Consider the following 25,000-nt stretch of genomic DNA (forward strand, 5'->3'; position numbering starts at 1 on the left):
GAAACGATAAACCTTCACATTTAAACCATTTCACCTCTTTTTATATTTAGATAATGTTCAGCTCTATATGGACAATGTTTATATACAAAGGTTTGTACACCTAGAGCGTGTCAAATAAATAAAAATGTTTAAATAATTTGTGACGATATTAATAAAGGTATTTTTACAATATAATAAGTACCTCCCCATTGTTAATAACGTGTTATAAATATTCTCTAATACAGTGTTATAACACTCTTCTGTTTATAGATAAATATAACGCACATTTGTGAGTTTTATGTAAAATCTGTTATACATGGGGGGCATAAACGTTTGCACAGCAGCTGAAACTGTTGTAGTGAGATTTGATCAAAGCTGGAACGTGTGTGTGTGTATATGTGTGTGTATATATATATGTGTGTGTGTGCGTGTGTAGTTTGCAGGGTTATCAGACGTGTCCATAGCGGATGATATCCCAGTGGAAGGAGATATCACTCTACCCATGAGCTCTCCGAGCGCCAACGATGAGATCTCCACACTGGATGAACCCGTGAAAGACACAATCGTACGTTCCCTCTCACGTCACAGCCACGTCACGTGCAGTACAATCATCCAAATATGTCCAGAGTTAATGATTACAGATCCTCATGGGAATGTTGCATGATTTAGGAACACTGAATTTCCCTCATGGGATCAATAAATTCTTTCTATCTATCTATCTGAGCACTCTGTGGTCATGTGACCCAAGTCCTGCTCCCTGGTGTTATTTTAGAAGCGTGTGAATGAACCAGGGTCAGTTTAATGTCTTTGATGATTTGTTTTAAACACACGTTATTGCCCTCTAGTGGATGTCTTGTTCATACTGCAAACATGAACAGATTTTAATAAAGTTGATGGTGTGTGTGTGTGTGTGTGTGTGTGTGGTGTAGTTGAGGGATTTGAAGGCAGTTGGTCAGAAGTTTGTGCATGTGATGTATCCGAAGAAAAGCTCAGCCTTACTGCGAGACTGTGAGTACACACTTACCTGTTACATCACAAAATCCTTCACTCTGATTGGTTAATAAGGTGTCCACTTCCTGACAAACAGTTGTGTGTGTGTGTGTGTGTGTGTGTAGGGGATTTGTGGGGACCTTTGCTGCTGTGTGTTGCTCTGGCATTGTAAGTAACACACACATAACAAACATGGTGAAGCAGGATAAACCCGCACAGACAACTCCATACCTCACTGTGTGTGTGTGTGTGTGTGTCAGGATGCTGCAGGGTGGATCTGCAGACAGTAAGGATGACGGAGGTCCTCAGTTTGCTGAGGTCTTTGTTATCGTCTGGTTTGGTTCAATTATCATCACCGTCAACTCCAAACTACTGGGAGGAACCATGTGAGTCACCGACCAACCACTCTCGCCCGCCAACCACTCTCGCCCGCTTCACACTCGCCCGCTTCACACACGCCAACCACTCTCGCCCGCTTCACACTCGCCCGCTTCACACACGCCAACCACTCTCGCCCGCTTCACACTCGCCCGCTTCACACACGCCAACCACTCTCGCCCGCTTCACACACGCCAACCACTCTCGCCCGCTTCACACACGCCAACCACACTCGCCCGCTTCACACACGCCAACCACACTCGCCCGCTTCACAGACTGATCAGTCACCTGTGTGTGTGTGTGTGTGTGTAGATCTTTCTTCCAGAGTCTGTGTGTATTAGGTTATTGTATCCTTCCCTTGACGGCAGCCATGTTGGTTTGTCGTCTCGTCCTGCTCAGCTCCAACGGATTGGTCAGCTTCATTGTTCGGCTGGTGGTCGTCACCGCCTCCTTTGGCTGGTCAACATTCGGTATGGACTAATCTCACACACACACAGTGTATGCATTGAGAAGAGTGCTTTCAGTCTTTAGTTGTAGTAACACAGCTCTCCACCAGATGGCAGTATGGTACTGTATAAACAAATATTACCTAACGAGGTTAAAAAGACTGTGTGTGTGTGTGTGTGTGTGTGTGTGTGTGTGTGTGTTCCCACAGCCTCCACAGCGTTCCTTGCTGACAGCCAGCCACCTAATCGGAAAGCTCTGGTCGTTTACCCGGTCTTCCTCTTCTACTTTGTGATTAGTTGGATGATCCTGACCTTCTCTCCTTCATCCTAACATTTGCTCGCTCTCCACCAATCAGCAGAGGGACTTAACTCGAAGCCCCTCCCTCCCTACCCTCACTGTCATGTTGACCAGGAGGATGGACCTGATATTCTGGGGGTGGGGTTTTCCTAAAAAAGGGAAATGGCATGTTGATCTTTCCTTTTTTCTTTCATTCTTATGTATGGACAGATGGAGAGCTGGAGAAGAAAAAAGGGGAGAGAGAGAGATGAAAACTATTTTGTACTCCGTTAACACACTTCTACATGTCTTTACACCTTCATGTACATCAGCAGAATTGTGCGTGTGTGTGTGTGTGTGTGTGTGTGTGAGTCTGTGTGTGTAAACGATGTTAATGTGTCTGTCCTGATTCAATAATCTTCACTTCTAATAAAAAAATAATTATTTCATATCATTAAATCTGTAATTTCTAAACAAAAATGGAGTCATATGAATGAATCATGAATATTAATGAGCAGGGCGGGGTTTGGTTGTGAATCTAAGTGTGTGAGGTTCTGTTTGTCTGGAGAGTGGTGGTGTGGGATTAATTACAGCTGTGATTGTGTATTTATTACTATGTTATAAACATGTTAATAACAGCAGTGATCAGTGGAGTGTGTTATTGAAGCAGAAAAAAATATTCCTGAATTAAATGTACGTCAGAAGATCAGGAGCTGGAGGAGTTGGAGAAGCTGAAGGGGTTAGAGAAGCTGGAGGAGTTGGAGAAGCTGGAGGGGCTAGAGAAGCTGGAGGAGTTGAAGAAGCTGGGGGAGTTGGAGAAGCTGGAGGGGCTAGAGAAGCTGGAGGGGCAAGAGAAGCTGGGGGAGTTGGAGAAGGTGGAGGAGTTGAAGAAGCTGGGGGAGTTGGAGAAGCTGGAGGGGCTAGAGAAGCTGGAGGGGCTAGAGAAGCTGGAGGAGTTGAAGAAGCTGGGGGAGTTGGAGAAGCTGGAGGGGCTAGAGAAGGTGGAGGAGTTGAAGAAGCTGGAGGAGTTGGAGAAGCTGGAGGAGTTGAAGAAGCTGGGGGAGTTGGAGAAGCTGGAGGGGCTAGAGAAGGTGGGGGAGTTGGAGAAGGTGGAGGAGTTGAAGAAGCTGGGGGAGTTGGAGAAGCTGGAGGGGCTAGAGAAGCTGGAGGAGTTGAAGAAGCTGGAGGAGTTGGAGAAGCTGGAGGAGTTGAAGAAGCTGGAGGGGCTAGAGAAGGTGGAGGAGTTGAAGAAGCTGGAGGAGTTGGAGAAGCTGGAGGAGTTGAAGAAGCTGGGGGAGTTGGAGAAGCTGGAGGGGCTAGAGAAGGTGGAGGAGTTGAAGAAGCTGGGGGAGTTGGAGAAGCTGGAGGGGCTAGAGAAGGTGGAGGAGTTGAAGAAGCTGGGGGAGTTGGAGAAGCTGGAGGGGCTAGAGAAGGTGGAGGAGTTGAAGAAGCTGGAGGAGTTGGAGAAGCTGGAGGGGCTAGAGAAGCTGGAGGAGTTGGAGAAGCTGGAGGGGCTAGAGAAGGTGGGGGAGTTGGAGAAGCTCGAGGGGCTAGAGAAGCTGGAGAGGCTAGAGAAGGTGGGAGAGTTGGAGAAGCTGGAGGAGCTAGAGAAGCTGGAGGAGTTGGAGAAGCTGGAGGAGCTAGAGAAGGTGGGGGAGTTGGAGAAGCTGGAGGGGCTAGAGAAGCTGGAGGAGTTGGAGAAGCTGGAGGGGCTAGAGAAGGTGGGAGAGTTGGAGAAGCTGGAGGAGCTAGAGAAGCTGGAGGGGCTAGAGAAGGTGGGAGAGTTGGAGAAGCTGGAGGAGCTAGAGAAGCTGGAGGGGCTAGAGAAGCTGGGGGAGTTGGAGAAGCTGGAGGAGTTGAAGAAGCTGGGGGAGTTGGAGAAGCTGGAGGGGCTAGAGAAGCTGGGGGGGCTGGAGAAGCTGGGGGAGTGGGAGAAGGTGGGGGAGTTGGAGGGGCTAGAGAAGGTGGAGGAGTTGAAGAAGCTGGAGGGGCTAGAGAAGGTGGAGGAGTTGAAGAAGCTGGGGGAGTTGGAGAAGCTGGAGGTGGGAGAGTTGGAGAAGATGGAGGAGCTAGAGAAGCTGGAGGGGCTAGAGAAGCTGGGGGAGTTGGAGAAGCTGGAGGAGCTAGAGAAGCTGGGGGAGTTGGAGAAGCTGGAGGGGCTAGAGAAGCTGGGGGAGTTGGAGAAGCTGGAGGAGCTAGAGAAGCTGGAGGGGCTAGAGAAGCTGGAGGAGTTGGAGAAGCTGGGGGAGTTGGAGAAGCTGGAGGGGCTAGAGAAGCTGGAGGAGTTGGAGAAGCTGGAGGGGCTAGAGAAGGTGGAGGAGTTGAAGAAGCTGGGGGAGTTGGAGAAGCTGGAGGGGCTAGAGAAGGTGGGAGAGTTGGAGAAGCTGGAGGGGCTAGAGAAGGTGGGGGAGTTGGAGAAGCTGGAGGGGCTAGAGAAGCTGGAGGAGTTGGAGAAGCTGGAGGGGCTAGAGAAGGTGGGAGAGTTGGAGAAGCTGGAGGAGCTAGAGAAGCTGGAGGAGTTGGAGAAGCTGGAGGGGCTAGAGAAGGTGGGAGAGTTGGAGAAGCTGGAGGAGCTAGAGAAGCTGGAGGGGCTAGAGAAGCTGGGGGAGTTGGAGAAGCTGGAGGAGCTAGAGAAGCTGGGGGAGTTGGAGAAGCTGGAGGAGCTAGAGAAGCTGGGGGAGTTGGAGAAGCTGGAGGGGCTAGAGAAGCTGGAGGAGTTGGAGAAGCTGGAGGGGCTAGAGAAGCTGGAGGAGTTGGAGAAGCTGGAGGAGTTGAAGAAGCTGGAGGGGCTAGAGAAGCTGGAGGAGTTGGAGAAGCTGGAGGGGCTAGAGAAGGTGGGAGAGTTGAAGAAGCTGGGGGAGTTGGAGAAGCTGGAGGGGCTAGAGAAGCTGGGGGAGTTGGAGAAGCTGGAGGGGCTAGAGAAGCTGGAGGAGCTGGAGAAGCTGGGGGAGTTGGAGAAGCTGGAGGGGCTAGAGAAGCTGGAGGAGTTGGAGAAGCTGGAGGGGCTAGAGAAGCTGGAGGAGTTGAAGCTGGAGGGGCTAGAGAAGGTGGAGGAGTTGAAGAAGCTGGAGGGGCTAGAGAAGGTGGAGGAGTTGAAGAAGCTGGAGGGGCTAGAGAAGGTGGAGGAGTTGAAGAAGCTGGGGGAGTTGGAGAAGCTGGAGGGGCTAGAGAAGCTGGAGGAGTTGGAGAAGCTGGAGGGGCTAGAGAAGCTGGAGGGGCTAGAGAAGGTGGAGGAGTTGAAGAAGCTGGAGGGGCTAGAGAAGCTGGAGGGGCTAGAGAAGGTGGAGGAGTTGAAGAAGCTGGAGGGGCTAGAGAAGGTGGAGGAGTTGAAGAAGCTGGGGGAGTTGGAGAAGCTTGAGGGGCTAGAGAAGGTGGGAGAGTTGGAGAAGCTGGAGGGGCTAGAGAAGCTGGAGGAGTTGAAGAAGCTGGGGGAGTTGGAGAAGCTGGAGGGGCTAGAGAAGCTGGAGGAGTTGGAGAAGCTGGAGGGGCTAGAGAAGCTGGAGGAGTTGAAGAAGCTGGAGGGGCTAGAGAAGGTGGAGGAGTTGAAGAAGCTGGAGGGGCTAGAGAAGGTGGAGGAGTTGAAGAAGCTGGGGGAGTTGGAGAAGCTTGAGGGGCTAGAGAAGCTGGAGGAGTTGAAGAAGCTGGGGGAGTTGGAGAAGCTGGAGGGGCTAGAGAAGCTGGAGGAGTTGAAGAAGCTTGAGGAGTTGGAGAAGCTGGAGGAGTTGGAGAAGCTGGAGGAGTTGAAGAAGCTTGAGGAGTTGGAGAAGCTGGGGGAGTTGGAGGAGCTGGAGATGATCTGCAGAAGCTCTGGAGAGTTTAATCACACTGCTGAATGAGTTTAATAAAAGCTCTGATGTGATGGAGTGTAGAAACCTTGGCTACAACCTTATGCTAATTACGTTAATGGCGCTGAGTGGCTTAGCGTGTAGGCTAGTTCCTTCATGATGGCATGTAGCTAAAGAGGTTTCCTGTCATTTCCTGGTCTTTATCACACACACTCTCTACACCGTGAGCTGTGGGAATAAAACATGCTAATTATCCAGGTAGTTAGCATATTCTGAACAATAGCGCGTGATTTGATGGCGGACGTGCCGCCCTGGGGTTTCATTTCCATGCGGGAAAATTAGCAGAGTCTACCGACGTAACGTGAATATTTAAATTCCACACAATGCAGAAAGAAGAAGAGGGTTTAAAGATTTTTTCTCCACGTTAGCTAGCATGACCTGTACAGAACTTCATTAATGATGACATGATTAGCATGCTAGCTAACAGACATGTTGATTAAATCAAAGTTTTACAGAAAAAGAAAATGTGTTTCATTATGTCCTGTGTGTGTGTGTGTGTGTGTGTGTGTGTGTGGGTTTCCACTTGCTGCATAAATGTTCTCTACAGAATCAATCACGAGACCACGTAGCATTCCATTCTCTGTGTGTGTGTGTATGTGTGTGTGTGTGTCATGGACAGAACAGAGTGTTTGTGGACAGTTGTAGGGGGAAAATGTAAAAAAGTGGGAGTTTAGGAATGAGGACCCGTGTGTGTGTGTGTGTGTGTGTTATGATGTTCTTTAGGAATGAGGACCCGTGTGTGTGTGTGTGTGTGTGTGTGTGTGTGTGTGTGTGTGTGTTATGATGTTCTTTAGGAATGAGGACCTGTGTGTGTGTGTGTGTGTGTGTGTGTGTTATGATGTTCTTTAGGAATGAGGACCCGTGTGTGTGTGTGTGTGTGTTATGATGTTCTTTAGGAATGAGGACCCGTGTGTGTGTGTGTGTGTGTGTGTTATGATGTTCTTTAGGAATGAGGACCTGTGTGTGTGTGTGTGTGTGTGTGTTATGATGTTCTTTAGGAATGAGGACCTGTGTGTGTGTGTGTGTGTTATGATGTTCTTTAGGAATGAGGACCTGTGTGTGTGTGTGTGTGTGTTATGATGTTCTTTAGGAATGAGGACCCGTGTGTGTGTGTGTGTGTGTGTGTGTTATGATGTTCTTTAGGAATGAGGACCTGTGTGTGTGTGTGTGTGTGTGTTATGATGTTCTTTAGGAATGAGGACCCGTGTGTGTGTGTGTGTGTGTGTGTGTTATGATGTTCTTTAGGAATGAGGACCTGTGTGTGTGTGTGTGTGTTATGATGTTCTTTAGGAATGAGGACCTGTGTGTGTGTGTGTGTGTTATGATGTTCTTTAGGAATGAGGACCTGTGTGTGTGTGTGTGTGTTATGATGTTCTTTAGGAATGAGGACCCGTGTGTGTGTGTGTGTGTGTGTTATGATGTTCTTTAGGAATGAGGACCTGTGTGTGTGTGTGTGTGTGTGTTATGATGTTCTTTAGGAATGAGGACCCGTGTGTGTGTGTGTGTGTGTGTGTGTTATGATGTTCTTTAGGAATGAGGACCCGTGTGTGTGTGTGTGTGTGTTATGATGTTCTTTAGGAATGAGGACCCGTGTGTGTGTGTGTGTGTGTGTGTGTGTTATGATGTTCTTTAGGAATGAGGACCTGTGTGTGTGTGTGTGTGTGTGTTATGATGTTCTTTAGGAATGAGGACCTGTGTGTGTGTGTGTGTGTTATGATGTTCTTTAGGAATGAGGACCCGTGTGTGTGTGTGTGTGTGTGTGTGTTATGATGTTCTTTAGGAATGAGGACCTGTGTGTGTGTGTGTGTGTGTGTGTGTGTTATGATGTTCTTTAGGAATGAGGACCCGTGTGTGTGTGTGTGTTATGATGTTCTTTAGGAATGAGGACCCGTGTGTGTGTGTGTGTGTTATGATGTTCTTTAGGAATGAGGACCTGTGTGTGTGTGTGTGTGTGTGTGTTATGATGTTCTTTAGGAATGAGGACCTGTGTGTGTGTGTGTGTGTTATGATGTTCTTTAGGAATGAGGACCCGTGTGTGTGTGTGTGTGTGTGTTATGATGTTCTTTAGGAATGAGGACCTGTGTGTGTGTGTGTGTGTGTGTTATGATGTTCTTTAGGAATGAGGACCCGTGTGTGTGTGTGTTATGATGTTCTTTAGGAATGAGGACCCGTGTGTGTGTGTGTGTGTTATGATGTTCTTTAGGAATGAGGACCTGTGTGTGTGTGTGTGTGTGTGTGTTATGATGTTCTTTAGGAATGAGGACCTGTGTGTGTGTGTGTGTTATGATGTTCTTTAGGAATGAGGACCCGTGTGTGTGTGTGTGTGTGTGTTATGATGTTCTTTAGGAATGAGGACCCGTGTGTGTGTGTGTGTGTGTGTGTTATGAAGTTCTTTAGGTATGAGGACCCGTGTGTGTGTGTGTGTGTGTGTGTGTGTGTTATGATGTTCTTTAGGAATAGAGTAATATACATGGATCAGCCATAACATTATGACCACCTGCCTAATATTGTGTTGGTCTCCCTTTTGACCCGTTGAGGACTCCACTAGATCCCTGAAGGTGTGCTGTGGGATCTGGTACCAAGATGTTAGCAGCAGATCCTTTAAGTCCTGTAAGTTGTGAGGTGGGGCCTCCATGGATCAGACTTGTTTGTCCAGAACATTCCACAGATGCTAGATTGGATTGAGATTTGGGGAATTTGGAGGCGGAGTCAACACCTGAAACTGGTTGTTGTGGTCATCAAACCATTCCTGAACCATTTCTGCTTTTTCTGAGACCACAGCCATCAGGGAATACCGTTTCCGTGAAAGGGTGTAGATGGTCTGGAACAATTCTTAGGTAGGTGGTACGTGTCAAAGTAACATCCATGTGGATGCAGGACCCAAGGTTTCCCAGCAGAACACTGACCAATGAGCCTTGGTCACCCATGACCCTGTCTCCGGTTCACCACTGTTCCTTCCTATGACCACTTTTGATAGATACTGACCACTTTCTTTCTTTCTTTCTTTCTTTCTTTCTTTCTTTCTTTCTTTCTTTCTTTCTTTCTTTCTTTGCCTTTATCTGTAATATAACTTATTTATTTGTAATTATTTATAGATGTTTATTTTTATGTATTTGTATTTCTCTGTGTGATATTTAATAATTCTTTCCATCATTATGACTATTACTGGTTGTACTGGTTGTACTGGTGTGTGTTCTGTTCTCCTGCAGCGAGTCTGTTAGTGTGTGTCATGTCCCACGCCTGCATGGACAATACAGAGTCTGTGTTTTAGCAGTTAGCATTAGCATGTGTGGTATGTGGGAACGCCAGCCCCTTGGCTCTGAATCTCAGCAGCAGTCCCACACACACACACACACACACACACACACACACTCCTCCCTCTGCTACAGTGAACCAGAGTAAAACGGTCCGCGTCAGTCTCTCACACACTTTTACACACTCACTCACATTCTCACATACTCTCACACACACCTGCATGACCTTTCACCCCTGACTGTCTGACCCCTGCACTGTGTCAGGGCACTGAGGATGAAGAGGATGAAGAGGGCGGGGCTCTTCGGCTGTCTGTCTGCACTCCTCACTAAAACTAAGGTGAGACACCTCACACACACACACAGACACACACACAGACAGTGAGACAGAGAGAGTGTGTGTATAAGACAGGTGCAGCACAGTGTATCGACCGCTAACTACACACACACACACACACACACATTATGGGGAAACAATAAATACAGCTGTTATTTTTAAATCTGGTGTGTGTACTCTTACATTTGAAACTGTCAGTGTGTGTGTGTGTGTGTGTGTGTGTGTGTACTCTTACATTTGAAACTGTCAGTGTGTGTGTGTGTGTGTGTGTGTGTGTACTCTTACATTTGAAACTGTCAGTGTGTGTGTGTGTGTGTGTGTGTACTCTTACATTTGAAACTGTCAGTGTGTGTGTGTGTGTGTGTGTGTGTGTACTCTTACATTTGAAACTGTCAGTGTGTGTGTGTGTGTGTGTGTGTGTACTCTTACATTTGAAACTGTCAGTGTGTGTGTGTGTGTGTGTGTGTGTGTACTCTTACATTTGAAACTGTCAGTGTGTGTGTGTGTGTGTGTGTGTACTCTTACATTTGATAACTGTCAGTGTGTGTGTGTGTGTGTGTGTGTGTACTCTTACATTTGAAACTGTCAGTGTGTGTGTGTGTGTGTGTGTGTGTACTCTTACATTTGAAACTGTCAGTGTGTGTGTGTGTGTGTGTGTACTCTTACATTTGAAACTGTCAGTGTGTGTGTGTGTGTGTGTGTGTGTGTACTCTTACATTTGAAACTGTCAGTGTGTGTGTGTGTGTGTGTGTGTACTCTTACATTTGAAACTGTCAGTGTGTGTGTGTGTGTGTGTGTGTGTGTACTCTTACATTTGAAACTGTCAGTGTGTGTGTGTGTGTGTGTGTGTGTGTACTCTTACATTTGAAACTGTCAGTGTGTGTGTGTGTGTGTGTGTGTACTCTTACATTTGATAACTGTCAGTGTGTGTGTGTGTGTGTGTGTGTGTGTACTCTTACATTTGAAACTGTCAGTGTGTGTGTGTGTGTGTGTGTGTGTGTGTACTCTTACATTTGAAACTGTCAGTGTGTGTGTGTGTGTGTGTGTGTACTCTTACATTTGATAACTGTCAGTGTGTGTGTGTGTGTGTGTGTGTGTGTACTCTTACATTTGAAACTGTCAGTGTGTGTGTGTGTGTGTGTGTGTGTACTCTTACATTTGAAACTGTCAGTGTGTGTGTGTGTGTGTGTGTGTGTGTACTCTTACATTTGAAACTGTCAGTGTGTGTGTGTGTGTGTGTGTGTGTGTGTACTCTTACATTTGAAACTGTCAGTGTGTGTGTGTGTGTGTGTGTGTGTGTGTACTCTTACATTTGAAACTGTCAGTGTGTGTGTGTGTGTGTGTGTGTGTGTGTACTCTTACATTTGAAACTGTCAGTGTGTGTGTGTGTGTGTACTCTTACATTTGAAACTGTCAGTGTGTGTGTGTGTGTGTGTGTGTGTGTGTACTCTTACATTTGAAACTGTCAGTGTGTGTGTGTGTGTGTGTGTGTGTGTGTACTCTTACATTTGAAACTGTCAGTGTGTGTGTGTGTGTGTGTGTGTGTGTGTGTGTGTACTCTTACATTTGAAACTGTCAGTGTGTGTGTGTGTGTGTGTACTCTTACATTTGAAACTGTCAGTGTGTGTGTGTGTGTGTGTACTCTTACATTTGAAACTGTCAGTGTGTGTGTGTGTGTGACGACCTTGTTTTAAAAGTTGCTCTCCACTGAGGTTCCTGTGTTTCAGCCAATGGGCTTCTCCGGAAGCAGGATGACATCACCACATTCCGCTGGTGTATTTATACGCAGAGATTTTCCAGAGAGCGGAGTAACGGACTGTTCTGGAAAAAAAAGGAGAGCAAAGGGAGAGGGAAAGCCTGGAATTCTGGGAATATTACAGACTAATGATTTATTCTGTTTGTGTTCAAAAATCATGGAGAATATAAACAAAACAAAATAACACCATGTGTGTACACACACACACACACACACATAAGGAACATCACGTTTACACACACAGACACATACGAGGAACATCATGTTTAAACACACACTCACACACACACACACTCACGAGGAACATCACGTTTACACACACACACACGAGGGACATCACGTTTACACACACACACACACACACACACAGACACACACAGACACACATGAGGAACATCACATTTACACACACTCACACACACACGAAGAACATCACGTTTACACACACACACACGAGGAACATCACGTTTACACACACACTCACACACACAGACACACACAGACACACATGAGGAACATCACGTTTACACACACACACGAGGAACATCACGTTTACACACACACTCACACACACAGACACACACAGACACACATGAGGAACATCACGTTTACACACACACATGAGGAACATCACGTTTACACACACACACACTCACACACACAGACACACACAGACACACATGAGGAACATCACGTTTACACACACTCACACACACACGAAGAACATCACGTTTACACACACACACATGAGGAACATCACGTTTACACACACACACGAGGAACATCATGTTTACACACACTCACACACACAGACACACACGAGGAACATCACATTTACACACACTCACACACACACAAAGAACATCACGTTTACACATACTCACACACACACACTCACACACACATACTCACACACACACACTCACACACACATACTCACACACACACACTCACACACACTCACACATACGTAGGAACATCAGGTTTAAACCATTTCTTTCTTTCTCTTCTCAGCAGCTCTGACTGTATTGCAGGTTTATATTAATGCACTCTCCTTATGGGTTCCATGGTAATGGCTCATTGTGTGTACAGTGTGTGTGTGTGTGTGTACAGTGTGTGTGTGTGTACAGTGTGTGTGTGTGTGTGTACAGTATGTGTGTGTGTGTGTGTGTGTACAGTGTGTGTGTGTGTGTGTGTACAGTGTGTGTGTGTGTGTGTGTGTACAGTGTGTGTGTGTGTGTACAGTGTGTGTGTGTGTGTGTGTGTACAGTGTGTGTGTGTGTGTGTGTGTGTGTACAGTGTGTGTGTGTGTGTGTACAGTGTGTGTGTGTGTGTGTGTGTGTGTGTACAGTGTGTGTGTACAGTGTGTGTGTGTGTGTGTACAGTGTGTGTACAGTGTGTGTGTGTGTGTGTACAGTGTGTGTACAGTGTGTGTGTGTGTGTGTGTGTGTGTGTGTGTACAGTGTGTGTGTGTGTGTGTGTGTACAGTGTGTGTGTGTACAGTGTGTGTGTGTGTGTGTGTGTGTGTGTACAGTGTGTGTAGTTTGTGTGTACAGTGTGTGTGTGTACAGTGTGTGTAGTTTGTGTGTACAGTGTGTGCAGTGTGTGTAGTTTGTGTGTACAGTGTGTGCAGTGTGTGTGTACAGTGTATGTACAATGTGTGTGCTCAGTGTGTATACAGTGTGTGGTGTATGTACAGTGTGTGTTTACAGTGTGTGTGCAGTGTGTGTACAGTGTGTTTACAGTGTGTGTAGTTTGTGTGTACAGTGTGTGTGTGTGTGTGTGTGTACAGTGTGTGTGTGTGTGTACAGTGTGTGTACAGTGTGTGTACAGTGTGTGTACAGTGTGTGTAGTTTGTGTGTACAGTGTGTGTGTGTGTGTGTGTGTACAGTGTGTGTGTGTGTGTGTACAGTGTGTGTACAGTGTGTGTACAGTGTGTGTAGTTTGTGTGTACAGTGTGTGTGTGTGTGTGTGTACAGTGTGTGTGTGTGTGTACAGTGTGTGTACAGTGTGTGTACAGTGTGTGTGTGTGCAGTGTGTGTACAGTGTGTGTGTGTGTGTATGGTGTGTGTACATTGTGTGTGTACAGTGTGTGTACAGTGTGTGTGTGCAGTGTGTGTGTGTGTGTGTATGGTGTGTGTATGGTGTGTGTACAGTGTATGGTGTGTGTACAGTGTGTGTGTACAGTGTGTGTGTACAGTGTGTGTACAGGGTGTGTGTACAGTGTACAGTGTGTGTGTATGGTGTGTACAGTGTGTGTGTACTGTGTATGTACAGTGAGTGTGTGTTTGTGTCTGTGTATGGTGTGTACAGTGTGTGTTTACAGTGTGTGTATTCAGTGTGTGTATGGTGTGTGTACAGTGTGTGTGTGTACAGTGTGTGTACAGTGTGTGTGTGCATTCTGTGTACAGTGTGTGTGTACAGTGTGTGTCATGGGTGTGTACAGTGTGTGTGTAAAGTGTTTGTGTGCGGTGTGTGTGTACAGTGTGTGTACGGTGTGTGTGTATGGTGTGTATGTGTGTACGGTGTGTGTGTACAGTGTGTGTACTGTGTGTGTGTGTGTGTGTGTACAGTGTGTGTCTACGGTGTGTGTGTACAGTGTTTGTGTACAGTGTACAGTGTGTGTACAGTGTGTGTGTGTGTATGGTGTGTATGGTGTGTGTACAGTGTATGTGTACAGTGTACAGTGTGTGTACAGTGTGTGTGTGTGTGTATGGTGTGTATGGTGTGTGTACAGTGTATGTGTACAGTGTACAGTGTGTGTACAGTGTGTGTGTGTGTGTATGGTGTGTATGGTGTGTGTACAGTGTATGTGTACAGTGTGTGTGTAAAGTGTTTGTGTGCGGTGTGTGTGTACAGTGTGTGTACGGTGTGTGTGTATGGTGTGTATGTGTGTACGGTGTGTGTGTACAGTGTGTGTACTGTGTGTGTGTGTGTGTACAGTGTGTGTCTACGGTGTGTGTGTACAGTGTTTGTGTACAGTGTACAGTGTGTGTACAGTGTGTGTGTGTGTATGGTGTGTATGGTGTGTGTACAGTGTGTGTGTACGGTGTGTGTGTACATTGTGTGTGTCCAGTGTGTGTACAGTGTGTGTGTACAGTGTGTGTGTACAGTGTACAGTGTGTGTACAGTGTGTGTGTGTATATGGTGTGTGTACAGTGTGTGTGTGTACAGTGTGTGTACAGTGTACAGTGTGTGTACAGTGTTTGTGTGTGTGTGTGCATTGTGTGTACAGTGTGTGTACAGTGTGTGTAGTGGGTGTGTACAGTGTGTGTGGGGTGTGTGTGTATGGTCTGTGTGTACAGTGTGTGTGGGGTGTGTGTGTGTATGGTCTGTGTGTACAGTGTGTGTACAGTGTGTGTGTGAGTACAGTGTGTGTAGTGTGTGTGTACAGTGTGTGTGTACAGTGTATGTACAGGGTGTGTGTGTACAGTGTGTGTACAGTGTGTGTGTGTGTGTACAGTGTGTGTGTACAGTGTGTGTGTACAGTGTGTACAGTGTGTGTGTACAGTGTGTGTGTACAGTGTGCGTACAGTGTGTGTGCAATGTGTGTACAGTGTGTGGTGTATGTACAGTGTGTGTTTACAGTGTGTGTTTACAGTGTGTGTGCTGTGTGTGTGTGTGTACAGTGTGTGTGTGTACAGTGTGTGTGTGTGTGTGTGTATACAGTGTGTGTACAGTGTGTGTGTACAGTGTGTGTGTGTGTATGGTGTGTGTACAGTGTGTTTGTGTACAGTGTGTGTGTACAGTGTGTGTGTACAGTGTGCGTACAGTGTGTGTGCAATGTGTGTACAGTGTGTGGTGTATGTACAGTGTGTGTTTACAGTGTGTGTTTACAGTGTGTGTGCTGTGTGTGTGTGTGTACAGTGTGTGTGTGTACAGTGTGTGTGTGTGTGTGTGTATACAGTGTGTGTACAGTGTGTGTGTACAGTGTGTGTGTGTGTATGGTGTGTGTACAGTGTGTTTGTGTACAGTGTGTGTGTACAGTGTGTGTGTGTGTGTATGGTGTGTGTGTGTGTGTGTGTGTGTGTGTGTGTGTGTATGGTGTGTGTACAGTGTGTGTGTACATTGTGTGTGTACAGTGTATGGTCTGTGTACATTGTGTGTGTACAGTGTGTGTACAGGGTGTGTGTACAGTGTACAGTGTGTGTACAGTGTGTGTGTGTATGGTGTGTACAGTGTGTGTGTTTGTGTCTGTGTATGGTGTGTACAGTGTGTGTGTACTGTGTGTGTACAGTGTGTGTGTACAGTGTGTGTATTCAGTGTGTGTATGGTGTGTGTACAGTGTGTGTGTGTGTGTGTGCATTCTGTGTACAGTGTGTGTGTACAGTGTGTGTGTAAAGTGTGTGTGTGCGGTGTGTGTGTATGGTGTGTGTGTATGGTGTGTATGTGTGTACGGTGTGTGTGTACAGTGTGTGTACAGTGTTTGTGTGTGTGTGTGTACAGTGTGTTTATAGTGTGTGGTGTGTGTGTGTGGTGTGTGTGTGTACAGTGTGTGCAGTGTGTACAGTGTTTGTACAGTGTGTGTGTGTGTACAGTGTGTGTACAGTGTGTATACAGTGTGTGTACAGTGTGTATACAGTGTGTGTGTGTTGTGTGTGTGTGTACACAGTGTGTGTGTGTACAGTGTGTGTGTGTGTGTGTGTGTACAGTGTGTGTACAGTGTGTGTGTGTACAGTGTGTGTAGTTTGTGTGTACAGTGTGTGCAGTGCGTGTAGTTTGTGTGTACAGTGTGTGTGTACAGTGTGTGTGTGTGTGTACAGTGTGTGTGTGTGTACAGTGTGTGTGTGTGTGTGTGTGTACAGTGTGTGTGTGTGTGTACAGTGTGTGTGTGTGTGTACAGTGTGTGTGTGTGTGTGTACAGTGTGTGTGTGTGTGTGTGTGTGTGTGTGTGTGTGTACAGTGTGTGTGTGTGTGTGTGTACAGTGTGTGTGTGTGTGTACAGTGTGTGTGTGTGTGTCTGTGTGTGTGTACAGTGTGTGTACAGTGTGTGTACAGTGTGTGTGTGTGTGTGTGTACAGTGTGTGTGTGTGTGTACAGTGTGTGTGTACAGTGTGTGTACAGTGTGTGTGCAATGTGTGTGTGTACAGTGTGTGTGTACAGTGTGTGTACAGTGTGTGTGCAATGTGTGTACAGTGTGTGGTGTATGTACAGTGTGTGTTTACAGTGTGTGTTTACAGTGTGTGTGCTGTGTGTGTGTGTGTACAGTGTGTGTGTGTACAGTGTGTGTGTGTGTGTACAGTGTGTGTACAGTGTGTTTGTGTACAGTGTGTGTGTACAGTGTGTGTGTGTGTGTGTATGGTGTGTGTACAGTGTGTTTGTGTACAGTGTGTGTGTGTGTATGGTGTGTGTACAGTGTGTGTGTACAGTGTGTGTGTACAGTGTATGGTCTGTGTACATTGTGTGTGTACATTGTGTGTACAGGGTGTGTGTACAGTGTACAGTGTGTGTGTGTATGGTGTGTACAGTGTGTGTGTTTGTGTCTGTGTATGGTGTGTACAGTGTGTATGTACTGTGTGTGTACAGTGTGTGTGTACAGTGTGTGTATTCAGTGTGTGTATGGTGTGTGTACAGTGTGTGTGTGTGTGTGCATTCTGTGTACAGTGTGTGTGTACAGTGTGTGTGTAAAGTGTGTGTGTACAGTGTGTGTGTACGGTGTGTGTGTATGGTGTGTATGTGTGTACGGTGTGTGTGTACAGTGTGTGTACTGTGTGTGTGTGTGTGTGTGTGTACAGTGTGTGTCTACGGTGTGTGTGTACAGTGTTTGTGTACAGTGTACAGTGTGTGTACAGTGTGTGTGTGTGTATGGTGTGTATGGTGTGTGTACAGTGTGTGTGTACGGTGTGTGTGTACAGTGTGTGTACAGTGTGTGTGTGTATATGGTGTGTGTACAGTGTGTGTGTGTGTGTGTGTGTGTATGGTGTGTGTGTACAGTGTGTGTACAGTGTACAGTGTGTGTACAGTGTTTGTGTGTGTGTGTGCATTGTGTGTACAGTGTGTGTACAGTGTGTGTAGTGGGTGTGTACAGTGTGTGTGGGGTGTGTGTGTATGGTCTGTGTGTACAGTGTGTGTGGGGTGTGTGTGTATGGTCTGTGTGTACAGTGTGTGTGGGGTGTGTGTGTGTATGGTCTGTGTGTACAGTGTGTGTACAGTGTGTGTGTGAGTACAGTGTGTGTAGTGTGTGTGTACAGTGTGTGTGTACAGTGTATGTACAGGGTGTGTGTGTACAGTGTGTGTACAGTGTGTGTGTGTGTGTACAGTGTGTGTGTACAGTGTGTGTGTGTTTGTACAGTGTGTGTGTACAGTGTGTACAGTGTGTGTGTACAGTGTGTGTACAGTGTGTGTGTGTGTGTACAGTGTGTGTGTACAGTGTGCGTACAGTGTGTGTGCAATGTGTGTACAGTGTGTGGTGTATGTACAGTGTGTGTTTACAGTGTGTGTTTACAGTGTGTGTGCTGTGTGTGTGTGTGTACAGTGTGTGTGTGTACAATGTGTGTGTGTGTGTGTGTATACAGTGTGTGTACAGTGTGTTTGTGTACAGTGTGTGTGTACAGTGTGTGTGTGTGTATGGTGTGTGTACAGTGTGTTTGTGTACAGTGTGTGTGTACAGTGTGTGTGTGTGTGTATGGTGTGTGTACAGTGTGTGTGTACATTGTGTGTGTACAGTGTATGGTCTGTGTACATTGTGTGTGTACAGTGTGTGTACAGGGTGTGTGTACAGTGTACAGTGTGTGTACAGTGTGTGTGTGTATGGTGTGTACAGTGTGTGTGTTTGTGTCTGTGTATGGTGTGTACAGTGTGTGTGTACTGTGTGTGTACAGTGTGTGTGTACAGTGTGTGTATTCAGTGTGTGTATGGTGTGTGTACAGTGTGTGTGTACAGTGTGTGTGTACAGTGTGTGTGTGTGTGTGTACAGTGTGTGTACAGTGTGTGTGTGTGTGTGTGTGTGTGTGTGTGTACAGTGTGTGTGTGTGTGTGTGTGTACAGTGTGTGTGTGTACAGTGTGTGTGTGTGTGTGTGTGTGTGTGTGTACAGTGTGTGTAGTTTGTGTGTACAGTGTGTGTGTGTACAGTGTGTGTAGTTTGTGTGTACAGTGTGTGCAGTGTGTGTAGTTTGTGTGTACAGTGTGTGCAGTGTGTGTGTACAGTGTATGTACAATGTGTGTGCTCAGTGTGTATACAGTGTGTGGTGTATGTACAGTGTGTGTTTACAGTGTGTGTGCAGTGTGTGTACAGTGTGTTTACAGTGTGTGTAGTTTGTGTGTACAGTGTGTGTGTGTGTGTGTGTACAGTGTGTGTACAGTGTGTGTACAGTGTGTGTAGTTTGTGTGTACAGTGTGTGTGTGTGTGTGTGTACAGTGTGTGTGTGTGTGTACAGTGTGTGTACAGTGTGTGTACAGTGTGTGTGTGTGCAGTGTGTGTACAGTGTGTGTGTGTGTGTATGGTGTGTGTACATTGTGTGTGTACAGTGTGTGTACAGTGTGTGTGTGTGCAGTGTGTGTACAGTGTGTGTGTGTGTGTGTATGGTGTGTGTACAGTGTATGGTGTGTGTACAGTGTGTGTGTACAGTGTGTGTGTACAGTGTGTGTACAGGGTGTGTGTACAGTGTACAGTGTGTGTGTATGGTGTGTACAGTGTGTGTGTACTGTGTATGTACAGTGAGTGTGTGTTTGTGTCTGTGTATGGTGTGTACAGTGTGTGTTTACAGTGTGTGTATTCAGTGTGTGTATGGTGTGTGTACAGTGTGTGTGTGTACAGTGTGTGTACAGTGTGTGTGTGCATTCTGTGTACAGTGTGTGTGTACAGTGTGTGTCATGGGTGTGTACAGTGTGTGTGTAAAGTGTTTGTGTGCGGTGTGTGTGTACAGTGTGTGTACGGTGTGTGTGTATGGTGTGTATGTGTGTACGGTGTGTGTGTACAGTGTGTGTACTGTGTGTGTGTGTGTGTGTGTACAGTGTGTGTCTACGGTGTGTGTGTACAGTGTTTGTGTACAGTGTACAGTGTGTGTACAGTGTGTGTGTGTGTATGGTGTGTATGGTGTGTGTACAGTGTATGTGTACAGTGTACAGTGTGTGTACAGTGTGTGTGTGTGTGTATGGTGTGTATGGTGTGTGTACAGTGTATGTGTACAGTGTGTGTGTAAAGTGTTTGTGTGCGGTGTGTGTGTACAGTGTGTGTACGGTGTGTGTGTATGGTGTGTATGTGTGTACGGTGTGTGTGTACAGTGTGTGTACTGTGTGTGTGTGTGTACAGTGTGTGTCTACGGTGTGTGTGTACAGTGTTTGTGTACAGTGTACAGTGTGTGTACAGTGTGTGTGTGTGTATGGTGTGTATGGTGTGTGTACAGTGTGTGTGTACGGTGTGTGTGTACATTGTGTGTGTCCAGTGTGTGTACAGTGTGTGTGTACAGTGTACAGTGTGTGTACAGTGTGTGTGTGTATATGGTGTGTGTACAGTGTGTGTGTGTACAGTGTGTGTACAGTGTACAGTGTGTGTACAGTGTTTGTGTGTGTGTGTGCATTGTGTGTACAGTGTGTGTACAGTGTGTGTAGTGGGTGTGTACAGTGTGTGTGGGGTGTGTGTGTATGGTCTGTGTGTACAGTGTGTGTGGGGTGTGTGTGTGTATGGTCTGTGTGTACAGTGTGTGTACAGTGTGTGTGTGAGTACAGTGTGTGTAGTGTGTGTGTACAGTGTGTGTGTACAGTGTATGTACAGGGTGTGTGTGTACAGTGTGTGTACAGTGTGTGTGTGTGTGTACAGTGTGTGTGTACAGTGTGTGTGTGTTTGTACAGTGTGTGTGTACAGTGTGTACAGTGTGTGTGTACAGTGTGCGTACAGTGTGTGTGCAATGTGTGTACAGTGTGTGGTGTATGTACAGTGTGTGTTTACAGTGTGTGTTTACAGTGTGTGTGCTGTGTGTGTGTGTGTACAGTGTGTGTGTGTACAGTGTGTGTGTGTGTGTGTGTGTGTATACAGTGTGTGTACAGTGTGTGTGTACAGTGTGTGTGTGTATGGTGTGTGTACAGTGTGTTTGTGTACAGTGTGTGTGTACAGTGTGTGTGTGTGTGTATGGTGTGTGTACAGTGTGTGTGTGTGTGTGTGTGTGTGTGTATGGTGTGTGTACAGTGTGTGTGTACATTGTGTGTGTACAGTGTATGGTCTGTGTACATTGTGTGTGTACAGTGTGTGTACAGGGTGTGTGTACAGTGTACAGTGTGTGTACAGTGTGTGTGTGTATGGTGTGTACAGTGTGTGTGTTTGTGTCTGTGTATGGTGTGTACAGTGTGTGTGTACTGTGTGTGTACAGTGTGTGTGTACAGTGTGTGTATTCAGTGTGTGTATGGTGTGTGTACAGTGTGTGTGTGTGTGTGTGTGTGTGCATTCTGTGTACAGTGTGTGTGTACAGTGTGTGTGTAAAGTGTGTGTGTGCGGTGTGTGTGTATGGTGTGTGTGTATGGTGTGTATGTGTGTACGGTGTGTGTGTACAGTGTGTGTACAGTGTTTGTGTGTGTGTGTGTACAGTGTGTTTATAGTGTGTGGTGTGTGTGTGTGGTGTGTGTGTGTACAGTGTGTGCAGTGTGTACAGTGTTTGTACAGTGTGTGTGTGTGTACAGTGTGTGTACAGTGTGTATACAGTGTGTGTACAGTGTGTATACAGTGTGTGTGTGTTGTGTGTGTGTGTACACAGTGTGTGTGTGTACAGTGTGTGTGTGTGTGTGTGTGTACAGTGTGTGTACAGTGTGTGTGTGTACAGTGTGTGTAGTTTGTGTGTACAGTGTGTGCAGTGCGTGTAGTTTGTGTGTACAGTGTGTGTGTACAGTGTGTGTGTGTGTGTACAGTGTGTGTGTGTGTGTACAGTGTGTGTGTGTGTGTGTACAGTGTGTGTGTGTGTGTGTGTGTGTGTGTGTGTGTACAGTGTGTGTGTGTGTGTACAGTGTGTGTGTGTGTGTGTACAGTGTGTGTGTGTGTGTGTGTGTGTGTGTGTACAGTGTGTGTGTGTGTGTACAGTGTGTGTGTGTGTGTGTGTGTGTGTGTACAGTGTGTGTACAGTGTGTGTGTGTGTGTACAGTGTGTGTGTGTGTGTACAGTGTGTGTGTACAGTGTGTGTACAGTGTGTGTGCAATGTGTGTGTGTACAGTGTGTGTGTACAGTGTGTGTGTGTGTGTACAGTGTGTGTGTGTGTGTACAGTGTGTGTGTACAGTGTGTGTACAGTGTGTGTGCAATGTGTGTGCGTACAGTGTGTGTGCAATGTGTGTACAGTGTGTGGTGTATGTACAGTGTGTGTTTACAGTGTGTGTTTACAGTGTGTGTGCTGTGTGTGTGTGTGTGTACAGTGTGTGTGTGTACAGTGTGTGTGTGTGTGTACAGTGTGTGTACAGTGTGTTTGTGTACAGTGTGTGTGTACAGTGTGTGTGTGTGTGTGTATGGTGTGTGTACAGTGTGTTTGTGTACAGTGTGTGTGTGTGTATGGTGTGTGTACAGTGTGTGTGTACAGTGTGTGTGTACAGTGTATGGTCTGTGTACATTGTGTGTGTACATTGTGTGTACAGGGTGTGTGTACAGTGTACAGTGTGTGTGTGTATGGTGTGTACAGTGTGTGTGTTTGTGTCTGTGTATGGTGTGTACAGTGTGTATGTACTGTGTGTGTACAGTGTGTGTGTACAGTGTGTGTATTCAGTGTGTGTATGGTGTGTGTACAGTGTGTGTGTGTGTGTGCATTCTGTGTACAGTGTGTGTGTACAGTGTGTGTGTAAAGTGTGTGTGTACAGTGTGTGTGTACGGTGTGTGTGTATGGTGTGTATGTGTGTACGGTGTGTGTGTACAGTGTGTGTACTGTGTGTGTGTGTGTGTGTGTGTACAGTGTGTGTCTACGGTGTGTGTGTACAGTGTTTGTGTACAGTGTACAGTGTGTGTACAGTGTGTGTGTGTGTATGGTGTGTATGGTGTGTGTACAGTGTGTGTGTACGGTGTGTGTGTACAGTGTGTGTACAGTGTGTGTGTGTATATGGTGTGTGTACAGTGTGTGTGTGTGTGTGTGTGTGTATGGTGTGTGTGTACAGTATGTGTACAGTGTACAGTGTGTGTACAGTGTTTGTGTGTGTGTGTGCATTGTGTGTACAGTGTGTGTACAGTGTGTGTAGTGGGTGTGTACAGTGTGTGTGGGGTGTGTGTGTATGGTCTGTGTGTACAGTGTGTGTGGGGTGTGTGTGTATGGTCTGTGTGTACAGTGTGTGTGGGGTGTGTGTGTGTATGGTCTGTGTGTACAGTGTGTGTACAGTGTGTGTGTGAGTACAGTGTGTGTAGTGTGTGTGTACAGTGTGTGTGTACAGTGTATGTACAGGGTGTGTGTGTACAGTGTGTGTACAGTGTGTGTGTGTGTGTACAGTGTGTGTGTACAGTGTGTGTGTGTTTGTACAGTGTGTGTGTACAGTGTGTACAGTGTGTGTGTACAGTGTGTGTACAGTGTGTGTGTGTGTGTACAGTGTGTGTGTACAGTGTGCGTACAGTGTGTGTGCAATGTGTGTACAGTGTGTGGTGTATGTACAGTGTGTGTTTACAGTGTGTGTTTACAGTGTGTGTGCTGTGTGTGTGTGTGTACAGTGTGTGTGTGTACAATGTGTGTGTGTGTGTGTGTGTATACAGTGTGTGTACAGTGTGTTTGTGTACAGTGTGTGTGTACAGTGTGTGTGTGTGTGTATGGTGTGTGTACAGTGTGTTTGTGTACAGTGTGTGTGTACAGTGTGTGTGTGTGTGTATGGTGTGTGTACAGTGTGTGTGTACATTGTGTGTGTACAGTGTATGGTCTGTGTACATTGTGTGTGTACAGTGTGTGTACAGGGTGTGTGTACAGTGTACAGTGTGTGTACAGTGTGTGTGTGTATGGTGTGTACAGTGTGTGTGTTTGTGTCTGTGTATGGTGTGTACAGTGTGTGTGTACTGTGTGTGTACAGTGTGTGTGTACAGTGTGTGTATTCAGTGTGTGTATGGTGTGTGTACAGTGTGTGTGTGTGTGTGTGTGTGCATTCTGTGTACAGTGTGTGTGTACAGTGTGTGTGTAAAGTGTGTGTGTGCGGTGTGTGTGTATGGTGTGTGTATGGTGTTTATGTGTGTACGGTGTGTGTGTACAGTGTTTGTGTGTGTGTGTGTACAGTGTGTTTATAGTGTGTGGTGTGTGTGTGTACAGTGTGTGCAGTGTGTACAGTGTTTGTACAGTGTGTGTGTGTGTGTGTACAGTGTGTGTACAGTGTATATACAGTGTGTGTGTACAGTGTGTGTACAGTGTGTATACAGTGTGTGTGTGTTGTGTGTGTGTGTGTGTGTGTGTACACAGTGTGTGTGTGTTTACAGTGTGTGTGTGTACAGTGTGTGTGTGTGTTTACAGTGTGTGTGTGTACAGTGTGTGTAGTGTGTGTGTGTACTGTATGTGTGTGTGTTTACAGTGTGTGTGTGTACAGTGTGTGTAGTGTGTGTGGTCAGTGTGTGGTCAGTGTGTGTACAGTGTGTGTGTGTGTGAATGGTGTGTACAGTGTGTGTGTGTGTGTGTATGGTGTGTGTACAGTGTGTGTGTACAGTGTGTGTAGTGTGTGTGTACAGTGTGTGTAGTGTGTGTGTGCATTGTGTGTGTACAGTGTGTGTGTACTGTGTGTGTGTGTGTGTGTGTGTACAGTGTGTGTGTGTGCATTGTGTGTGTACAGTGTGTGTAGTGTGTGTGTACAGTGTGTGTGTGTGCATTGTGTGTGTGTGCATTGTGTGTGTACAGTGTGTGTAGTGTGTGTGTACAGTGTGTGTGTGTGTACAGTGTGTGTACAGTGTGTGTGTACTGTGTGTGTGTGTGTGCATTGTGTGTGTACAGTGTGTGTAGTGTGTGTGTACAGTGTGTGTGTGCATTGTGTGTGTAGCATTGTGTGTGTACAGTGTGTGTAGTGTGTGTGTACAGTGTGTGTGTGTGCATTGTGTGTGTACAGTGTGTGTACAGTGTGTGTGTACAGTGTGTGTGTGCATTGTGTGTGTACAGTGTGTGTGTACTGTGTGTGTGTGTGTGCATTGTGTGTGTACAGTGTGTGTAGTGTGTGTGTACAGTGTGTGTGTGCATTGTGTGTGTACAGTGTGTGTAGTGTGTGTGTGCATTGTGTGTGTACAGTGTGTGTAGTGTGTGTGTACAGTGTGTGTGTGTGCATTGTGTGTGTACAGTGTGTAGTGTGTGTGTACAGTGTGTGTGTGTGTGCATTGTGTGTGTACAGTGTGTGTGTGCATTGTGTGTGTACAGTGTGTGTAGTGTGTGTGTACAGTGTGTGTGCGTGCATTGTGTGTGTACAGTGTGTGTGTGCATTGTGTGTATGGTGTGTGTACAGTGTGTGTGTGTGCATTGTGTGTGTACAGTGTGTGTGTGTGCATTGTGTGTATGGTGTGTGTACAGTGTGTGTGGTCAGTGTGTGTACGGTTTGTAGGGTTACACAACACACACCCTACAAACCATACAGTGTGGGTACTCAGTGTGTGGTCAGTAGGGTGTGTACACAGTGTGTGTGTGTGTACAGAGTGTGTACGGTGTGTGTATGGTGTGTGTACAGTGTGTGTGTAGTGTGTGTATGGTGTGTGGTCAGTAGGGTTACACACCCTGACACTTTACAGTATGTGGTCAGTGGGTGTAGGGTTACACACCCTATACACCACACACCCTACAAACCATACAGTGTGTGGTCAGTGTGTGTATGGTGTGTGGTCAGTAGGGTTACACACC

The 25,000-nt window shown here is 46.4% G+C and overlaps 3 protein-coding genes across 3 annotated transcripts in view; 2 read left to right on the forward strand and 1 right to left on the reverse strand.

The window, feature by feature from the left end:
• The window catches only part of yipf6 (Yip1 domain family, member 6), a 3,213-nt gene extending 694 nt beyond the window's left edge, over nucleotides 1-2,519 (forward strand). The window contains exons 2-7 of the mRNA XM_058382834.1: nucleotides 416-544; nucleotides 909-987; nucleotides 1,095-1,137; nucleotides 1,230-1,355; nucleotides 1,660-1,817; nucleotides 2,003-2,519. Of these exons, the coding sequence (XP_058238817.1) occupies nucleotides 416-544; nucleotides 909-987; nucleotides 1,095-1,137; nucleotides 1,230-1,355; nucleotides 1,660-1,817; nucleotides 2,003-2,124 (657 nt within the window). The 3' untranslated portion in view covers nucleotides 2,125-2,519. The remainder of the gene's footprint in view (nucleotides 1-415; nucleotides 545-908; nucleotides 988-1,094; nucleotides 1,138-1,229; nucleotides 1,356-1,659; nucleotides 1,818-2,002) is intronic.
• Nucleotides 1-6,184, reverse strand: part of LOC131348652 (uncharacterized protein DDB_G0271670-like) — a 7,522-nt gene extending 1,338 nt beyond the window's left edge. The window contains exons 1-2 of the mRNA XM_058383785.1: nucleotides 6,163-6,184; nucleotides 4,564-5,877 (exon numbers count right to left, since the gene is read on the reverse strand). Of these exons, the coding sequence (XP_058239768.1) occupies nucleotides 4,564-5,877; nucleotides 6,163-6,184 (1,336 nt within the window). The remainder of the gene's footprint in view (nucleotides 1-4,563; nucleotides 5,878-6,162) is intronic.
• Nucleotides 6,185-9,279: 3,095 nt separating this feature from the next.
• stard8 (StAR-related lipid transfer (START) domain containing 8) overlaps nucleotides 9,280-25,000 on the forward strand; it is a 38,653-nt gene continuing 22,932 nt past the window's right edge. The window contains exon 1 of the mRNA XM_058383424.1: nucleotides 9,280-9,506. Within this exon, the coding sequence (XP_058239407.1) occupies nucleotides 9,444-9,506 (63 nt within the window). The 5' untranslated portion in view covers nucleotides 9,280-9,443. The remainder of the gene's footprint in view (nucleotides 9,507-25,000) is intronic.

The sequence above is a fragment of the Hemibagrus wyckioides genome, linkage group LG28 (assembly GCF_019097595.1).
Source record: "Hemibagrus wyckioides isolate EC202008001 linkage group LG28, SWU_Hwy_1.0, whole genome shotgun sequence".
NCBI classification, from domain to species: domain Eukaryota; kingdom Metazoa; phylum Chordata; class Actinopteri; order Siluriformes; family Bagridae; genus Hemibagrus; species Hemibagrus wyckioides.